We start from the raw sequence: 20,678 nt of genomic DNA, 5'->3' as shown, positions 1-20,678 counted from the left end.
CTTTTTTACTTGTCAGCTGATGAAACCCGGAAGTGGCACCAAAAATATAGACTGGGCCTCCCACTTTTAAAAACACGGCGCTGGCCCTGCTATTACACATCGGCAGAGGTCATGATGTTAAAGGGGTATTCCAGACAATTTGTATAATATCAGGTACTGCACATAAATCGATGGTGCTTTGCACAGATTGTGGATTTTATTGCGATCCATGAGCAGATAAAGAAAAACATTCTGAAAAATCCAAAATATTTATACTGAACAAGGATGATGCCATATAGGAGGTAATTTCTTTGCAGTACCAATGTGCTTCACAAGTTCACTTGTGTTAAACTTACACATACTTTCTTCTTCTGATGTGCTTCCTTTAGCACACAATCATCGATCATGCACTCTTATGCGAATCTATTTTGTCATCATCCTTGCTCATTGTGATTTCTTATGAATTTTGCGGCGATGCAAACATTCATATTCCTGATCCCAATCACAATAAATCCTGAAACTCTGCACCAAGCATAACCATATATCATTGATTGATGTCCAAATTCAAAAGTCTAAAAATCATCTGGGGACCATCTCCTTTAAAGGCACCTCACAACACTCCATAAATGATTTAAACAGTTGTGTTTAATCCCACATCCCCTACTTGAAAATAATCGTTGCTCATATTGTTTAATATATATATATATATATATATATATATATATATATATATATATATATATTTATATATGAAAATGCGCTGCAAGGTTTACAACTTTATATCTTACATTTTCCCCCAAACGAACTTTTAAAAAGGAAACTACTTTGTGACCTGCAAGGTGACATTATCACCTCTTCAAATTCATATTCATTTTATGGAGGAGTGAACACCTGGGAAATGTGGGAATCTTGAAAATAGAGACGAACTTTCTCTTTTTAAACCTCATTTTTATGAAATTATTTAGGTAAACTTGAACTTGATGTAATTTTTTCTTTTCCTCATGACTACTGCCGCACGGCCATTCATACTTTAGCAAATCATGTTCATTCCAGTATACTGAGCATGCACATTCTCGAGATCCGGCAAACACCAAAAAGCCCCACTACACCATTTCGGAATTTTTCTGGGGTTTGAAATTCATCCTTTTTTCCGAACCCTATTTCAGGATTATTTGGAAAAGATTTGAAAATTACCCCAAACTAGAAATAATCCGTGACAGATTAATATTATTTAGAAAAAAGAAGATATTTCAACGATTTGTATACATCTTACCCGTAATGAGCTCCCAAAAATATACCCCTTTTCCGAAAAATCGGGAACGCCCATGCGGTATATACTGGCAGATGACAACCTGAGTGCCGGGAGGAGTAACAGGGGGGGGGGGGGGGTCTTAATTACGTCTGACATATAAGGGAGGCTTTCCCAGATTATGGAGTAATTTATGAATAGCTGTCTGGCGTAAAATTTCAGTTCTATAGCTTTTACAAGATTCGCAGAGGTTCGCAATGATATAGTCTTACAATCCACGCACACAATGTATTAAGAATAATACCATCAATTAAGGCCAGTGCACCCCTTTAGCAGCCGCAATTAAGCTACATCGTCGTCGTCATCGCTTTTCAATCATGTCAATACTATAATTATTAGTGCCTTATCGCTACCTAACCTCTAAACACTTTGTCAATCGTTCGACTGTTTTATCCAGTCGCGTTTCAAATGTTTTTGTTTGTGTTTGTGTTTTTGTTTTTGAGAGGGAGGATGAGAAGTTTTAGATATTTTGCCGACGTTTTGTATTTCTATATACATAGATACATTCTATACAGAGCTAAAATGTCAGGAATGTTTTCTGAAGTTTGTTCCAGTTAGGAACTCTCGATGTGTAATCTCTTGATGTGCAATCGATCCAGTCCTCAACTGTGGTCGGTCACGACGACTTTGAGTTCTGTTTTGAAGGACTTTCAATTTAGATTAATTGTATGGAGTAGTGTACATAAAACATCACTTATTTAAGTTGAAATTTGTAAATGATAATTTATGTTCCTTTTGTCATAAAGATGAAGAGATATATAAACGTTATACATGTGAATTTTCTAGGAAGGTTTGGAAAAGTGTATTTTCTTTTCTTTATGTTGATTTGCAACAGTTGAATTCTTTTTTTTTTTAAATATTGATTTACCAGACAAAGGAAAGGCTTAATAGGTTAATCATGTTTTATTTTTGGTTAACACACAGCCAATGGAACATTTTTTTTTTTATTAAATTTTTGTAGAACAAGATAAGTTAGAAGAAAAAATAGCAGTTATAAGCAATACGTTTCATTTGGAAACATTTGGAAAAGTGGGAAAAGTGAAAAAAAAAGATATTAAGGTTCTGTTTTTGTTTGTTTTTATAGTATTGGACATCCACCGGGAAATACCTTTCGACGCACTCGAACTGAAATATGTGTATGACAGGCGAGAATGGGGAGTAGATGACGAGGGTATTTTAGTAAGGGTTGCTGGTGATTTTGACAGGAAGGGGAGGCTTAGGCCTACTTTGTTGTTATTTTTTTTTATTTGTGTTAGGTCTTAGGGTCTATTACTATTATTATTGTCATTATGATTATTATTATTATTATTATTATTGTTATTATTATTATCATTATTAATATACTTATGTAATTATTTATGTATTTATTTATCTACTTATCTATTAATTCGTTTATTTATTCATTCATTTACATGTGTGTTTTTTGTTTGTTTTTGTTTATTTGTTTGTTTGTTTTTAAGAACTAAACTTCAGTCAATGGATATTGACATTTAAAGTCCGGTAGAATGCATGTGAGTAAACTAGGTTCTGTTGATGACTACTAGTAGAAAATTAAATACACTTTGTATAGTGATGAATGTACATTGCTGAAAAGGAATTGTCTGTCAGTTAAAAACATCGTTTAAAAATAAACGCGTAACCTAATGGATTGTGATCTATGTTTTGGTAAAGAAAAAAATCATCACATTGTATTGATCATGAAATTGATGAAAAGATTTTTCCTTTGTGCAATTTGTTTCCATTGATGAAGAATGAAATATTCTTTTCTTTTTTTTTAATCAGTTTTATAACAAAAAAAAAAAAAAGATGCACAGCACGCTGCTGTCCGTGCTGTAGACCACCTAGTGTGAAGCAGAGATCATGCATGCACATGCAGTAGTGCTCATGTTGGCAAGAGATGATGTTTTGAGAGAGCCTACGAGATTATCGCGATCGGTTGTGTCAAAATGGCAGTGGTCAACATTAGCGGAAGTGTGTGGAGCTCGTTGCACTACGACAACAGTTGTTGCGATGGTGATCAGGTAAATATATTAATCTTATCCACATCCATTGGCCGTCATTCATAGCGTGTGAAATAAATGAAACGAAGTATGCATTAGTGTAGAAAGTGCGAGTAGTTCTAGTCTAGTTGTAGTCGTAGATGTATGCTACTAAAGTCGAAAGGTGGGGCAGTAGTGCTTGGTCCCATATGTTGCAGTTTATGTTGGGAGCGACCCAATGTGGCCAGTCCAGTGAAAATGCAATCAATTGGAATACTCAATCATGTACAGGAACAGGCTGTGTATAGTTATCACCTAAAGTATAGTATTAAAGTCTACTACTCATTGACCACCTACTGATCGACCACCGTTGTGCAATGGCTTTCTTGCATATAAAATCAAAAGTATGTGCAGCTATGCAGTGTGGGATGCGGACGGGGCGCAGTATGCTGGAATATTGGCACATAAATACAAATCAAGACAAGAGATAATGAGGAGGGTACAAAACATTGTAGAGGTAATAACTTGAGGAAACAAGAAGAAAAAGAATTGAAGAAAATCCCCATTAGTTAATACACTTAATTGATGTTAACATGTCTTTTCCATTCACTAGGTTAACTTGCTTTATCAATGGAGAATACAATGTAGATCTAGCGGTCGGTTAAATGATGCGCACATTAAAAAACAATTGTGCTTGTCGCCCAGAACTCTGCACGTACAATTCATATGAGTAAACAATTCGAGCTTGTAGGGATGAATCCGGGGTATTTTCTGCCATACATTGTACACCCATACATAGTGAAATGGAATTAAAGGGCCCCTGAAATCCAAATGCATGTTGATTTGTGTTGATTTATGATACCCTCAACATCACCTTTGTGGTGAAATGAATATCTAGAAACATTCCATGTATTTTTAACGATTTTTTTTTCTTCTATTTTTCCTCTGATTACTTAGGAATGCCCACAAAAAATCCTTCCAAACCAATATTCCTGAGATGACCTCATCTGTCAATCATTGCTAAAGTACTGAAATGTTTAACAATAGACATTGGAATGCACTTTCCCCTCGACTCAGCATAACTTGCATGTTTCTGTGATATTAATGTGATTAACAAAAGACATGTTAAGGGAACATGCAAGTTATGCTGGTTGAACAGTATATTATATGGTAATAATTTATAGACGTGCTCTGTTTAAACATGTAGTTGATTTCATGACTTCTACTTTCTTTACTTCTTTTTGTAAGATCCTTGTGAAAAGAAAAGAGAAAGGCGCTTTCGCAGTAAACATGTTTTAAGGAAAAACAGTTGGTCTAATATAATATTGAAACGCCTCAGTAGATACTAGTTCCCACTTGCCTGTATCATCAGTACACACTTGCACATTAGTACGCAACCACATGCTAGTGCAATGACAATGATGTGCGTGTGAAATGCTTCATTTTCAGCGTACCTGAATGTTATTGTTCACACAAGCCCAATACGCGCTGTGCAGAAGTCGTGTTCGCACAGCGGACCGTCGGGTCGTGCTAATACTGTAAACGTCAATATTTTCGCGCGATTAATTTTTCGCGCTGAGCGGCTCGAAAACGTATTCGCGGGTTAGTCACGGGGGACTGTAGCATCGATGCGTGCGGTGCACACATGCATGCTACAGTACACAGCAATCTAGGGTATCGTCTCTTCGCACAGTACTAGTAGCGTAAACATGCCTGTACATTGTACTACGTAGCAGTATCATCGATGAAGCGCACACAATTCATCCCGTTCAAAATGTGCGTAGAAAATTGTGAAGATATATTCGCGCGTTTTTGAATTCGCGCTAGCCGAGCGTAGCGCGAAATCCGCGAAAATTAATGTACCGCGAAAATTTCCACGTTTACAGTACATGGAGAGAGTTCGTGGATTTATGTGGTGCAGTGCTGGTCACCTGACTTAGTGCTGGTCACGTGATGCCTCGGGGGAAGATTCACCCCGTGAGCGTCTTAACAGACACAATCGCGGGGTAGCCTCCGGCGGTTCGCCCGAGGTTACCCCGCGTCTACCCTGGTTGATCAAAGGGTAAGGTTTCGCCCGGGGCTACCCCAAGGCTACCCCAAGGCTACCCCCGAGGCTGTCCCCTGTGTTGCATCTTAACAGACACAGGGGAAGATTCTTCACCCGAGGTTACCCCGAGGCTCCTTAGCGTTTTTAAGACTTCGCCCAAGGCTACCCCGCAGCTACCTTGAGCATGTCCACTGTGTTGCGTCTTAACAGGCACAGTCTTCTCAGGGGAAGATTCTTCACCAGAGGCTACCCCGAGGCTACCCTGCGTTTTATGGCCTGTTAAGATGGGGTATATGCCTTGTCATTGTATGTTACAAATGCTCTGACTAATTCCCTTCAGAAATTACAGCTAACCTACGATGGTACAAATCTCATGACATATTTGTTGTAGCTGGGTTTTTTTCTCTCCTTTTTTGTTTTAGTAGGAGTACTAGATGTAAACCCCAGCATTCACATCATTGGATTGATATTAGCATTTTCTATTGAAGTAAAATTTGCCATACTAATTGAGGTTACCTGCCTTCATTTGATTTTGTTTTCTGAATCAAGACTTCTATTTTCTTTATTGAAACAGGAAGGGTTCTTGATCGGGGAGGTCATCTACCGAGAGACAACTAATATCAGTGACTCCCAGATAACGAGAAAGACAGAGGAAGTTGACATAAGTAAGTTGTGGTTGTGAGTCGTGATTTGTGGCTTTGGATTTGGATTTGGAACCAGGCTGCTCCAGGGAGCCATTTGGCAATAGTGCCACTTGAATGCCCCCTTCCCAAGTATTTGTTTTCTTTAGTATGATATGTGATTTACACAAGAATCCCCATGTTAGTAGACATCACGTAAAAAGTCAACAAATCATCCAAATCAACTCAATGAAAAAAATCCAGATTTCTTTCTTAGAAGTTTCTTATAATGGATGATGTGTTCATTTTGTGTACAGCTGCATGCATGTATAGTCAGGATAGTATGTATAATTAGTAATGATTGATAACTTGTAGAAATGTAAGCTCAAATATCATTTGAAAGAGAAAAAAAATTAAAGATTATAAATCTTTTGCATTGTTACTATTTCAATTTCAGTTATTTTTAGATGTATACTGGATGATGTACATTGTATTGACTTATTATGACTGTCATGGCGCATATTGTGTGTGTGAGTACGAGAACATTGTACATTGTGTATGTGCATGTGTGTAGTTGATCAATGTGACTTTTGTATCCCATTGAGCATAGCCATGATATATTTAAGATGGTTTAACCACCAATTTATTTTCATTTTGCTTCCTTTGCTAGATGTAACCTCCCATTGTCCCTGCAGAGGACCTTTCAGGTATGAAAAGTTCAGTCACCTTTACTATCAGATTATTTGTTGATGCCTAATAATACTACATCAAGTAGAGATGAGTCTATGAAAGAAAAAGTGTAAACATTGAACACTGAAGGATAACTGCTGTATACTCATCAATTTTGTTTGATATTTTGAATGTCATAAGAATTGATTTAAAAAAAAAGAAGGTATGGAAAGGATTTAAAAATGTAATAAGGTAGCAATGAATTGCTGTCAATTTGGGTTTTCGGGTTTTTTTTTTTCTGCACTACACTGTATGTGTGCAATTATTATTGTGGAATATCAACACAGTGATAACAAAATTCGTGAAACGTATTTGTATCATAAATGCCTACTATGTGTGTTGTAAGGTGACAATGAATGAACAAGTTCTTCCTTTTAAGTGTGCCCTTTAATTTTCGTCATGTTGGAGATCATGATACTGAAACTGTCTGGACTGTAAAGAAACCTGTAGGGATTGAAAGTGATTGATACTCATTCAGCAAACTTTCTGATTGATTGAAATGACATAAAGCTGCATTATTAAATGTTCTTGTATTGCAGTGTGTAATCTCACAGTTGTGGTAATGACAATTTGGAATGCACAGGAACTATTGCACTGCTGCCCTTTATGTGCTGGAGCTGTCACAGCTAAATTCTTGCTTTTGCATTGTATGTTGTTCTTCTTTTGTACAGTTTCTACGATGGCAAGGGTTACATTGATCAAGGGAAAGTAATGGCTCTTCTCAAATCAAACTTCAAGGTAAATGTGGCAAGCTTCTTTTACTTCTTTCACACTCTGTAAGACTGTTGTAAGTGTTCTTTTGAACCTGCATCCACACCAGTGCTGTGTTCAGTAGATATTTGTGACAGTGCATCACAAAACCAACAAAAAGTTGCACCCCTTGATTTTAAGTGAGGACTAAAAAAAAGTGAAATGGGTCAACCGAGTCAATCTTGAGTTTGTCATATTTTTTGAAAGAGCTATCCTTCTTCTACACTATTCTTTAGTTTGGAATCATTACATAAATGGAAAAGTGTGTTTTCAACAGTTTTTCTACAACCCTTTGGGGGTGAGTAGAATGAGCAGGTATGTCTCAGAGGCCCCATTTCATTTCTTGAAATCTTTTGCAAACTCTTCACTTTAAGTCTAATAACTTTTGAAAGGATAATGATACTGCTTTGAAAGTTGGTATTAATCATGGATAGAATGTGTTAGTAAAGCATGCTCAATTTCAGTTTAATCTGATAGTCCCTTCATTGTTGTTGCTCCCTTGGTTTACATCCTGCATTTTGTCCCTTATATCACACATGGCTTGGTAAAGATTAAGCCCTTGAATAGACCCTCTACTTCACAGCCTCTTTTCTCAGTTTACACTTTTCCAGAGTTTGTGCTTTCTTTCCAGTACATTGTATTTAGACAGGTTAAAGGAGTCTATTTGAATTGAGTTATACATCATTTCAAAGCTTAAGAGCCTGCTCTTTCCGAATCTGCCCTTAACTAAAAATCCATGTCTGGTGACTTTTTGTTGGTTTTGTGATGCAGGGTCACATTTATTGCACTCATCCAGGTTACCAGGCCCCACATGTACCTTTGTATTGGACATTGTATTTGGGTATTAGAAAAGGTCTGGTGAGACAACACTGAGACGTGTTGCTGTATGCAAAATATGAAATACTATACAAAGTTTTCCCCAAGGTGGAGGGGTATGACTCTGTGATTTAATTTGAATGAATTTTTTGGTAAAATATTCTTCATAAGTCTCTACTCATCATTTGAGCTTGATTTACAACATTTGTAAGTAAGAAGAAAAAAAAATGCGCACATTTGGATTGAGCGCCACACATAGGCTCCGCCCCTAACAACGACCAGAGTAATCTCACTGGTCAGTTTGCTGCTTGCCGCTAACCGAAGCGTGAAGCTCGCACACTGCCCAGTCGACTGGTGCGTGCGGGCGGGTTGCGCTATGCCCAGCCGCTTCTCCTGACATCCTGGTCACTGATTGGTCGGTGAGGAGACCGCCGACGCTGTGTTTGAATGAGCATTTCGGGGGTTGCTAGGGCTTAACTTCTATTGTCCGGAGGTGAATACTGACTTGCGTGTCTCTTGATTGTGATTGCGTCGCAAGGAGAACTTTTAGGGCGCTTTTCTCGAAACAGTGATTTCCAAGACGTCTTGACATGCTCTCATTTAAACATCGATATCTCCGCAGCCGATTATTTTTATAAGACGTGTTATATATCAATTTAAAGCAGAAAGATTAGGGAATTGTGTCATGCAATTTTCAAATAATCGACCTCGCTCGACTTTAGGATCATTTTGTTGTAGCGGGTCACAAATGAATAAAACAAGCAGTGAAATTTCCATGCATGTCAGACCCAAATTATAGTTTTAAAAAAAAGTCTTTAACATATTCTACGTTTTCCATGATAAAAAGGTTAGACTAGGAAATGATGTCACAGCCTCACAGCTGTCTCATTGGTTTGTACACAAACATATGAGGATACTCTGTTTTTCTGTAATTCAACATTTTACATGTTTATATTCCTGTCCCTATTTCAAAATCATCATTGCTAAACATCCCCCCAAAGACTTTTATTTCGGAATTAAATGTAGATTATTGTGAAGATATCTATATTTATAAGTAGATTAGAGGCTTGTGAGGTTGTGATATTGTCCCTCATCTAATTTGCATAATGTTATATTTGTGTCTGATATCACTGTCAAAAAAATGTAAAGCAGCACTATGATTGTTTCTGTATGCACAGAGTTTTAAAAAGGAAGGGCATGAATGCCATTAAGTTTTAACCTTGATCTAAAGACTTGCCTGCCCTTGAAATGGTAATGCTAGAAATTATTTTGTATATTTGTTGTTATTAAAGCACTTGCCCAAGTGCATCAGACAACTGCTTTGTTGAACAGTATACCGTTTTGCGATAGAGGAGAAAGTGGGCCTTTAAAGTTTCTTTGAATGTACAGATACTGTCATGATGATCACTCTGTAGGTTTTATCGTGCTCAGGAAGAGAGAGAACAATTTGAATTTGCTCTCAAATGTAATGCTGGGAGACACCATATCTTTGAAGATAAAAGTACCATACGATACATGGCTTCCTCTTGCACATGCAAATACTCGTAGTTCTTTGTCTTTTTTTTCCTACATCTATGTGCAGAATGTGGTGGGTTTTTACCGTTTTCGGCGCAACACGTTGCTGCAGCCATCTCTTCGGGAGATGGTGCTGTATAAGCGGCTCCTAGCCAGGCTCCGTGACGGCGTGCAGCCCGAGACATTTCTCCTGGGCATTTTCTCGTGCAGCAGCAGCTGGAATCTTGCCACTCACACTTACCCCTACCAGTTCTTTACCTACGGATTTACGTGAGTTGTACAAGAGTTGGAGAGCATTTGTCCCAGGGTATGAGAAAACCATCTGGGGCAGTGTATCAAAGAGTTGTACTGCCTGTAATCTCCTCACTGGGGTAGAGATAGTCAGATAATATTTCCTTTCTGATGACCCTTTGCCAATCTGTGACATGCTTTCTCTTTCCTGTCGTTTAAAGTGCACATCCTTTTCTGTTATTATTCTCGACCAGCACTCAATTGCCCATGTTTAATACCAATCAACAGCACACATGTGTTTGATGATAGACACATCATATACTTGGCCATGCTTTTATGTTAAATGTTAATTGAACATGTCTCTGATTTTCTTGAGAAATTATGTTATATGTGATGGCTTTGTAGTTTTTCTCATGACAGAAACTTACCCTTAAACTGCTAAAATCCTAGTTTCATATTTTCAACCACTTGATCTCTAGTCAATGAACAAAAAATCATACCCCTAATGATAAATAAGTGAATGCATAGTTATTGACTTATCCTCTAGCTCATCACCTTTAAGAACTTGTATCAGTATCATTACCATAATCATCATCATCATCATCATCATCATCATCATCATCTCTGTCGTGATCATTTCATCATCTGTTCACTATCGAGGCATATCTGTGAGCCAGGCTGCCTCAATTATCCCTCCTGCCAGGTTCATGTTTGTATTCACTGTCATCATTTCAAAAATCCCCATTTCGCTTGCAGTGGGTTCCAGGCGAGAAAAGTGTGCATCGTTAACCTTGGTGACACGGCTGAATCAGAGTACAAACTTGCCACAGTCCAATCAGCGATATCGTCTGGTAGTACGTGCTTCCAGCAGATCCTTCACAGCTATGGGTGAGATTTCAGTCAGTGAGCGGGTTTGCTAAAAGTTAGCCCCCTCAGCTGCATTGTGATGTGACTAATCTTGCTTGATACCTTTTAAATGATGAACCATGCACACCTTTCACAATGCCCAAGCTCTTTTTAGATCGACAAAATTCATAGTTACCTCCGCCAATAGGTAAAACCTACATCTGGCAGAGGTTATGTTTTTCAGTTCTGTGAGTTTGTCTGTCTGTTTGTTTGTGTATGAGATAGCTTGAAAACGAATGAACAAATTTTTACCAAACTTGCAGGGTGTGTTCATAATGAAGTAGGGGAAAAAAAATTGAATTTGGGGGTCATAAGGTTGAAGGTCATGGGGCCATAAAAGGACATGAAATAAGCTTACTCTCCTAGTAACTCAAGAATGAATAATAGAATTTTCACCAAACTTGCAGGATGTGTTTATAATGAAGTAAGAAAGAAACAGTCCAATTTGGAAGTCATGAGATCAAATGTCAAAGGTCATAGGGGTCATAAAATATGATTAAGCTCCCAATAACTCAAGAACGGATGAGCGACTTTGCATCAAACTTGCTGGGTGTGTTCATAATGAGGTAAGAAGGAAACAATTTAATTTGGGATCATGAGGTCAAAGGTCAAAGGTTGTAGAGGACATAAGATAATCTTAATCTCACAATAACTCAACAATGGATCAGATTTTTACCAAATGTATTGTGTAGATGTCTGTTTACCTCTACATGTATGTTTATGTTGAAGATACTTCCTACAGAAGGGTGATGTCTTATTCATGGCTGCCTGGTGGAGGTCTGCTCTCTCGTAGTGCTTTTTTTAATATGTGACCCTGCATCATAAAACCAACAAAAAGTTGCCAGACATGGATATTTAGATAAGGACAGATTCTGAAAGAGCAGACTCTAAGCTTCAACATGATGTATGTATAACTCAATTCAAATGGACTCTCCTAACCTATCTAAATATTGGAAAGAAAGCACACACTCTGGAAAAGTGTGAACGGAGAAAAGAGGCTCTGAAGTGCAGGGTCTGTTCAAGCACCTAATCTGTACTAAAGCAGTGCTAGCTGTGTGGTGAATGGGACAATAAGCAGGATGTAAACCATCGGAGCAACAACAATGAGGGGGTTATCAGATTAAGCTGAAATTCAGCATACTCTATTAATGCATTCTGTCCATCATTAATGCCAACTTTCAAACCAGTAGCACCATCCTTTCAAAAGTTATTAGAGTTGAAAGTGAATAGCGTGCAAAGGATTTTCAAGAAATGAAAAGGGGCCTCTATAGCATACCTGATCACACTTTACTCTACAAAAAAAAAGGGTTGTATAAAACTGCTGCAAACAGCAAACTTAGGGATAATGTAGAAGAAGAACAGCTTTTTTAGAAAAGATGAAAAACTCAAGATTGACTTGGTTGACCCATTTCATCTTTTTTGAATTCTCACTTAAACTCAAGGGGTGCGACTTTTTGTTCGTTCTGTGATGCACGGTCACATATTGTAGTTGCTTTGATATCATGCATGTATTAACCTTACAACAAGTTAAATCAATTTCTTTGACTTACTTCCCTCCCCAATTTTTCCATGCCTTCTTTGTTTTAACTTGTTTGTGATTACTGGTTCAAATTCAACATGCATATTTTCGGAGAAAGTTGTGTCATCTACTGATGCATGAGTAGGGCTGGGAGGTAAGTGGGTTCTACAAACCCATCACAGTACAGTGATTGTGGTGAAATATTAGCACTCCGTCATTTCATAACATATGCATTGTTGCTATTGCTAACACATGAGGATGCTACCAACCATACCATGCCCAGAATTTAACTTTGTCAACTTGCAATTTTGTCCTTTTGTCCCTTTGTATGTCCATCTGTCGATCACTTAGCTCAAAACTTGGAGGCCAAGATGCAACGCTGTCAGGAGTCCAGGCAATAAAAAGTCTCAGCACCGACATCCACAATAAGTTACAAGTAAGAATTGTCATCAGCTTTTGCAAAGTACTCCTCTCTGGATACAGATTTATCAATCTTCTTAATTTCATCTCAGCAGACGAATCCCACAGTGACTTTTCTGAATTTGATGCAAGTAACTGAATTACACTGTATGCACAGGTCTGCCATTTTGTTCAGGTATCACTTGGTTGGTGAGTTGTAACTTTTTCAGATGATGAACTTGAATTGTCTTGATACGAAAAGGATCATCATGTAGGAGAGTCTAGGTCATAGGCAATATCAAGTTAGGACAATAAAGATACACTGTATGATTTCTATGCACGTGGAATGTCAATTTCAAATATTTGTACAGAAATTTACACAGCCAAATTGAGTTTTGTGGGAGGCTTGTAATATATTTCCACCTTATTTTATTTTTCAGGTATCACGAGAGAAACGAGCAAACCAAACCCATCATTCATGAAAATATGTGATGACTAAAGCTGTCTAATTACCTAGTGCTTATTTCCAGAAGTATCACCGTATGTCACCAAGGAGTATAGTATATCTAAGGATCAAACAAATGCTTGTTACATTCCTGCGATCTTTATATGTAAGTAGTAAATGGAAAGAAAAAAGCGACTGAAATTTGTGACATTGTGTCTTTGAAGGAGGTGAAGCAGAAGGTGTGCGACACTGAAGGACGGTTACGAGACGTCAGCCAGGAGGTGTTCGAGTTGAGGAGGAGAGCACAGCGCCAGAGGCACGAGAGGATGGCCAGGCAGAAGATGGCCGGACAGGTACTCAATACGAACAACAATGCAGGTCAGTGGTAAATGGTGGGAAACAGTGATGCCTGGTTTATAGCATCTCAGTCATAATTTACCACTTGCAGATGAAACTAGAGAGGGGCCGTCAAAGGCGGCAGACCCACGCCTAAGTACAAAGTCGGGGTAAACATAATGTGCATTCGGTCATCTACCAGAATTCGGCCACTTAATTGCCAGTGTGCTTCATCACCAGCCAGTGAGTTCTACCAAAGATCTTACACTGAAGTGTACGATCTTTGGTTCTACAGTCACATCACACGCAAATCACATCATTACACATACGGTATTAACACTCATTCACGTACAGGAAAGTCCTTAAGTCTCCTCCAAAAATCCATCGAAAATCCCAAATTCCACCGTCAAAAGTGCAGAATCGGAACTTTTCCAAGCGTGCGCGAATTAAGTCCAGTTTTAAGACTAAGAGTATTGTCTACGCGACGGGTCGCCGAAAAAGCGCTAAAAATCGAGAAATACGCCGTTTTCTTGCGGGATATTTTGATTATAGCAAGCCGAGAGTGTGATGATATCAAAGGTCGTATGAGTGTACGATCTTTGATGGTATCCACAAAAGCGCAAAAGAAAAACAAAATTTACGTACCCCCTAGGCAATTACCCCTATGATTAGTGTCTACGGGAATTATTCAATGCAAGGGTTGAATGCAAATGTCTACTGCACCAGTATTTGGCCACCAACGAGCGCCGCAACGTCCCCGATGCAATTTTGCACCAACAGTGTAGAGCGCGATGCATTTTCAGCGGCCTTGCACACGCATTGACATTGAGCGCGCATATCGTGCAGTGTGACTGCGACCGAGCAAATACTCCTCCAACGAAAAAAACAATCAATGTTAATTTGAAAAATCATCAAAATACGGGCCAGTTTGTGATGACGGAGAACGAACTTTCATAAATCTAGAAGGACATAGTCCCTCAAATAGGCCTAAGCGTAAATTTCGGAATTCTTACGAACATTTGAGCAGCGAAATCGGATCGTTTGGAAGTTTACGTTTTCGTATGGTAGCGGAAAATCGCAAAGTGAGAAACGGGAAATTTTTGGAGGGGTCACTATACCATGGGGTCAAAACTTCAAGGTCACACAGAATTTGCAAGGGTCAACCGATTATCACCAAAATCTAATCGATTCTTTCCTGCCATTATCCAAACATCCCCATAACATTTCGTGCAAATCCGTTTACCCGTTCTCTTGTTATCTTGTACACAAACAAACAAACAAACAAACAAACAAACAAACAAACAAACAAAAAACAAACAAAACAAACAAACAAACAAACAAACAAACATACGGAACCCTTTACATAACCCCCTGCCGATTTTCATCGGCGTGGGTAACAAAAACCCAGCATTAGTGCTTTAAAATTGTTCTTAAATGTGAGTAAGGGATAGAAACAACCCCTGTAAAAATTTGATCGGTAAAATCGATGTTAAGTATTTTTAAATATACATAATGTGAACAATAGTTATAATAAAAATGTTTCCAGACTAAACCGTCTACAGTTACGGTTTATTGAGAAAAATACAGATGTACGTGTCATCGCGGGGTAAATGATTTCAAGGCTTTTCCCGGTCCTTTTTTGTAGCTGTGAAGCATGCAATCACTATTGCCAAGTGATTTTACTGCAACTTGACATTACTGACATTAAATTTTTGAGTACCAAAAAGGGTGATTGTCTGCCCATCATGCAAAGCTCAGAGTAAAATCCCACTCCATGAATTGTACTTTGATGAAAACTTCAAATGGACTGAAGAGTAGAAGTTTGATTATTAAGTTTTGGCATAACATGGCAAAGGCATTGATTGTTCAACTCTTATACTATGTGTTCATGAAAAAGTGATTTTTGTCATCATCCATCTTGATGCAGACTCCTGTTTCCAGTGCCCTTATTCATTATTACAGTATATATGACCAAATTTTTGGTTATAATCTCCATGCTTAAAATGTGGTTAACTATCATAAGTGTTTTATTACACAATTAAAATCTAATTCTAATTTTGATGGAGAATGCCATAAACCTACTTACCCACTTTCCCAGAACAGCTAAAACTTACTGCTTAGCAGGTAAAATAGATGAGCATAAAATTATGCATGTTTCAATTATGGCATGCCTGCCCAAATGCCCATAGTGGTAAATTGGAGAAATTTCTTTTGTCAAGCCTTGTACTACCCTTGACTCTTTATTAGGAAGGACCAAAATGTGATGTGTTTAATAGTATTAAAGATTGCTGTCATTGTGTAAATTCAGAATTTGGTCAGAGTCCTCTAAGTGAAGCTTATCTCGGACTCTGTATACTCTCCCCTCCTCAATCCAGGTCTCCGTAATATGCAACCACCAACATCCAGCGGGAGCATTACTTCATTGGAAAGTGCCATGGAAACTCATTCTGCCATTTGTTCAAATGCACCCTTGAGAGAAGCTGGTACTGCATCACCGCAACCCGTTACCCATACCCAACACCAGCAGCCCAGTGCAGCTCCCCAGACCAGTCAACATCACAATGCAGCTGCACCATCGTCGCTAAAGCAGGACCTTGTGGAGCAGGCGGCGAAGAAGGCGGCCGAAGCGAAGCCCACGGATCCGTTTGCGGGGCTCCTCATGGACATGAAGCAGAGTATCACAAAGAGCAGGTCATCGAGCCTCAACTCACAACAGGCCGAGAGCGCCTCGCAGCAGGGGAGCGTGAATGGCGCGGAGAGGCGGACGGTAGACTCCCAAGGAGCAGGCCCTTCCCCCTCCAGCCAGGATGGGTCTCAAGGACACTCTAAAGCTGGCAGTGGTAGTGGTATAGATGATGATGAGACGCAGATCGATGGAGATGCAATGTCATACACTGCTACGCTGTCTCCAACCTTCTGAAGGAAAGAAGTTCTTACTATTTTTTTTTTAAGGTCAGATACATAACCTGGTAGTTACATATTGAACTACAAATAACAACAGCCAACTGTCATAATATTTATGTATGTGTGTTTATTTATATAGATATGTATGTGACCCCAAACCACCAAAGTCATATTGAGCTGCCAAACAATGACTTCAAATAGTTCACATTTCTTTTCTTTTTTTTTTAAGTTCTGCGGATTCTAAGTTCTCTCATGATATATAATTTATTTCACTTTATTCCGTAAGACTTGCCACAGAAGCAATAAAGAAAGCCCATCACTGTGAACTCAAAACCTGGAAAAGATCGACACTGAAGTTTAGATTCAATTAAATCATATCTAGGAGATTGACCAGGTAAAAACATGATGTCAATCAATCCATCAAGAGACTTCATGAAATTCAAAGAGTGTTGAATTTCAAAACATTCTTTAATACTGTGGAATTCTGCCTAAAGAGGAAGGTGGGATATCAAACTTATATCTGATATAACAACATCAAAGCTCTTGTTTTTCAGCCATATCACTGTATTTTGTAGTATCTGTAATGTTGCCCAGGGATAACGTGGTCGTGGGTCACGTACATGTCTGCAGTTCTAATGGCAGGATGGTTGTCATGTAGAGAGAACCCCAAGCTATGCATGAAGAAATGATTGCTGATCAATTAACATTTAGATGCAGATGTTTTAAGAAAAAAAGAAATATTCATAGAGAAATATGAGGTAGCAGGATGCTGCGGAAAAATTGAATTTCAAATGGCTGCATGTACACTTGTAGTGTAGAAAGCAGCTACATCAGCACAGACAGTACAACAATCTTATGAACTACATAATTATATTGTACTTCCGCTTGTTTTAATGTGCCATAGTAGGTCGTGATAATGATGAAGTCCACCCCTTAGTGTCATTAACATAGTGCTTGGCCTTTGTTCCAAATCTGTCAAATTTATTTTCCAAATAGCAGTGCACATCTGTTTCATTACATGTGGTGGACAGTGAAAAGTCAGTAAGAAAAACATAAATCAAGAGTTTTATTGAATGCATTATAGTACCGGCAATTTTCCTTTCACATGTTTAGAGATGACGTGTTCCAAAAACTCTTTGTGCATCATTTTGATAAATACCAAAATTATAATGACAATTTGGTTGTGCACAAAAGGATTTACAAAGGAGGGGGAGGGGGTTGAGGTGCTGTTTGAAAACATACAAATAAACAAACAAACAAACAAACAGAACAAACAAAAAAATGCTGGAGAGCTATACAAGGCATACACAAGCAGCACATTACTTATTACTAGCTCAAGACAAGTCCATGTGGTATTACTTTGCCGGAACAGTCCAGCAACTTTGCAACTATATTCTGTATGTTCTCTGTACTGTGTGGCATTCTGTATGATGGGCTCATGCTCGATTTTGGTTTGTAATGACTGGGAGGCAGTATCATGAACACGGTGTATGCAAACTGTCATGTACGTATGTTCTCTGCAACATTATGTATGATGGGCTCATGTTCGATTTAGGGATTGCGATGACTGTGAGTCAATGTCAGGAACAAATATGCAAACTGTCGTGAATGGACAGTTTGGAGAAACAAGGATGGTGCGCCATGGGCCATGCATCTTGCTACTCCTAATGACATTATGCAGACCTCAAAACCATTCTGAATTTGGAGGAAAGAATCTGAATTTGGACCATTCCCTGCTTTTGCTCCAAAAGGATTTTCCTATTAAAGCAATATGATATTGTGATATTTAACTACAATTGTACACATTCCTGTGGGAACTGCTTTTTCTTCCCTACTTTTGAGCCAAATCATCCCCATTTTTTCAGTCAGAAATATTGGTAGGTTTGCATGATGATGTGCAAAGCATATCATTACTGTTGAAAGAAAACAAACAAACAAAATAAAAAGCCTGCCATATTTATATCTGGTAGTTTGGTGACATGTGCATGTTTGTCTAGTGCATGCAAGAAATGAAGCCCTTTTTATGGTTTAATACCTTTTTTATGGTTTAATGCACTATTACTGACAAACAGGGGTCATACAATCATACAATACAGCATGTTAAAGGCATAATTTGCCATTTACAGATGAAACAAAACCCCAGCATTAGTGCTTTAAAATAGTTCTAAAATGTGAGTTATGGATACAAACAACCACTGTAAAATTTTGCATCCGTATAATCGTTGTAAAGTATTGGTGATATACAAAATGTGAACAGTAGTAATAATAAAAATGTTTCTAGACTAAACTGTCTACAGTTTCAGTTTATTGAGCAAAATACTGATATCTCCTTATATTTTAGGCTTCATTATTAAATTTTTATAATGGTGTGTTTTGTGGTACAACAGACCAACGCATATGCATCAAATGTGATATCTTGAACATCTTCAAATTTATCATGCTTCTGTTTCCAGTGGTCATTGAGTGTGTATACTTGACAGTGTTTACTGATGTTGCCTCAACGGCATCAGCACAAAGACTATTCCAGGAAGTCACTGCGCTATGGCTGAAAGTGTTTAACCTCTTACTAGTGCGACACCTTCCCTTATACACCTTAAACCTATATAACTGCATAACATGATCATTGATAACATCTGGATCAGAATCTTCCATATCATGCAAAATTTAAATACTTGAATGATATCTGCCCAATCATGTCGATACTTGAGGGATGGAATTTCCAAAGACTCGAGTCTCTCAGAATATGACAGTGACCCAAGTCTAGATAACAGCTTGATGACTGTCCTCTGTTACTAGTTGTGTAAATGGTATTTAAAAGAATGAGTAAGGTTAGAAAGCTGGTATCATGAATTTTCACTTTTTCTCTAGTTGCCCGAGAGAGAATTATGATTTATTTGTCCTGTAATGCAACTCAAAAGTCTAAAACGTTGGTACATGTGGGCTCGACTGATACAAACTATACCTCTTTCATGTCATGGCTATAATATCTGAGTTTTTTGGGTTTATTTGTTTGTTTGTGTGGTTTTTTTTTTTGTGTGTGTGTGTGTGTTTCAACATAATCATATTTGTACACAAATCTTTTTCTGCATGCATATCCAGTGGACATGTCTACAAATTCACCTTTAATTTTCAGGCTGCTGCATATTTGACATGAACATATGCTGATAAACCACCGACTCTCAGTGTGTGTGGCTTAATGTGTTGCGCCCTCTGTAGTCCAAAATACATTGTATGTATTGATGTAGAAACCTATGGGCGTCTGTTTCAAACAGTTATCATAATGAAATTTTATAAAAGTGAGGATCCTGATATAAGGTAATTGCCACGATTTTTAGGTCGTCGCTGTTTGTAGGTTCTCCTGTATTACAAAGTTGAAGTGAAAAAAAAAAAAACAATGCTGCAGAACTGTAATGAAACAAGCTCACAGTGAAGATGTGTCTGTGTTTGAACAGGGTATGTGAAATACTGGTCTGAATGCTGTTCATCATTTTACACAAAAACTCCACTTCTTCTAAACCTTTCAGTGTGTCATGGTTATCTATGGAGAAATAGTACAGAATACCAAAGTGTAATGTCATAGCCATTCATCGCCATGGAAACTGGTTCTAAACAACCTCACCTGGCCTGGACTGTCAACACCATTGTTGTTGACCATGTTTGCACCTGGTTATAACAAAAGAGTGTGCACCTGGCTATAACAAAAGAATGTGCACCTGGCTATAACAAAAAAAAAAAAAAAAAATGTGCACCTGGCTATAACAAAAGACTGTTACATCATCACTTTGATACTCTATCTTTGGAGGAAAGGGCAAGTACATGTATTGTTCGCCAGGTGATGTCTCAACTTACTGGGCAGGAGTAGAGCTCAATGCCATGTGGTGTTCTCCTTGCTGTGATCATGACATAGCAGCAAAACTTCAACCTGTTTCTTGTTACATGTATTTGAAAAGGTATTTCAGTAGGTCCTCTACGAAATAAACCTGTTGCAATGATATTTGCACAAATAAATTCCAAATGTAGGAGTAGACCAAATTTTGTATTACTGTGTCAATCAAACACAGAAGGCCATAGTACATTGAGTATGTTCATGTCTTGGAAAATATGACTTGTGTCTGCTGCTTGTTTCTTACAGACTTACTGAAACACAATGCCTTTTGCTGCATAATTACATAAACATTTTTGAGACAGTACTTC

The 20,678-nt window shown here is 38.2% G+C and overlaps 1 protein-coding gene across 1 annotated transcript; it reads left to right on the top strand.

Annotated features, from left to right (window-relative positions):
* The first annotated feature begins 3,212 nt into the window (after positions 1-3,212).
* On the top strand, positions 3,213-16,500 carry LOC139735713 (BRISC complex subunit Abraxas 2-like). Its single transcript, XM_071646461.1, has 9 exons — positions 3,213-3,309; positions 5,889-5,979; positions 6,605-6,641; positions 7,335-7,401; positions 9,812-10,014; positions 10,732-10,863; positions 12,752-12,836; positions 13,469-13,622; positions 15,956-16,500. The coding sequence occupies exons 1-9, from the start codon at positions 3,235-3,237 to the stop codon at positions 16,498-16,500; spliced, it is 1,389 nt and encodes a 462-aa protein (XP_071502562.1). The 5' UTR covers positions 3,213-3,234.
* Positions 16,501-20,678: the final 4,178 nt, after the last annotated feature.

The sequence above is a fragment of the Diadema antillarum genome, unplaced genomic scaffold (genome assembly GCF_040938485.1).
Source record: "Diadema antillarum isolate AM-2024a unplaced genomic scaffold, OU_Dant_1.0 seq00000593_RagTag, whole genome shotgun sequence".
Taxonomy (NCBI): Eukaryota; Metazoa; Echinodermata; class Echinoidea; order Diadematoida; family Diadematidae; genus Diadema; species Diadema antillarum.
Note: the sequence above shows the minus strand (reverse complement) of the source record. Positions and strands in the feature narration are given on the sequence as shown.

Excerpts from the sequence above, each read along its gene's own strand:
- LOC139735713 (XM_071646461.1), top strand. The coding sequence starts at position 3,235 with ATGGCAGTGGTCAACATTAGCGGAAGTGTGTGGAGCTCGTTGCACTAC. Across the intron at positions 6,642-7,334 it reads CCCTGCAGAGGACCTTTCAG|TTTCTACGATGGCAAGGGTT; the intron begins GTATGAAAAGTT and ends TCTTTTGTACAG. Across the intron at positions 10,864-12,751 it reads CAGATCCTTCACAGCTATGG|CTCAAAACTTGGAGGCCAAG; the intron begins GTGAGATTTCAG and ends TCGATCACTTAG.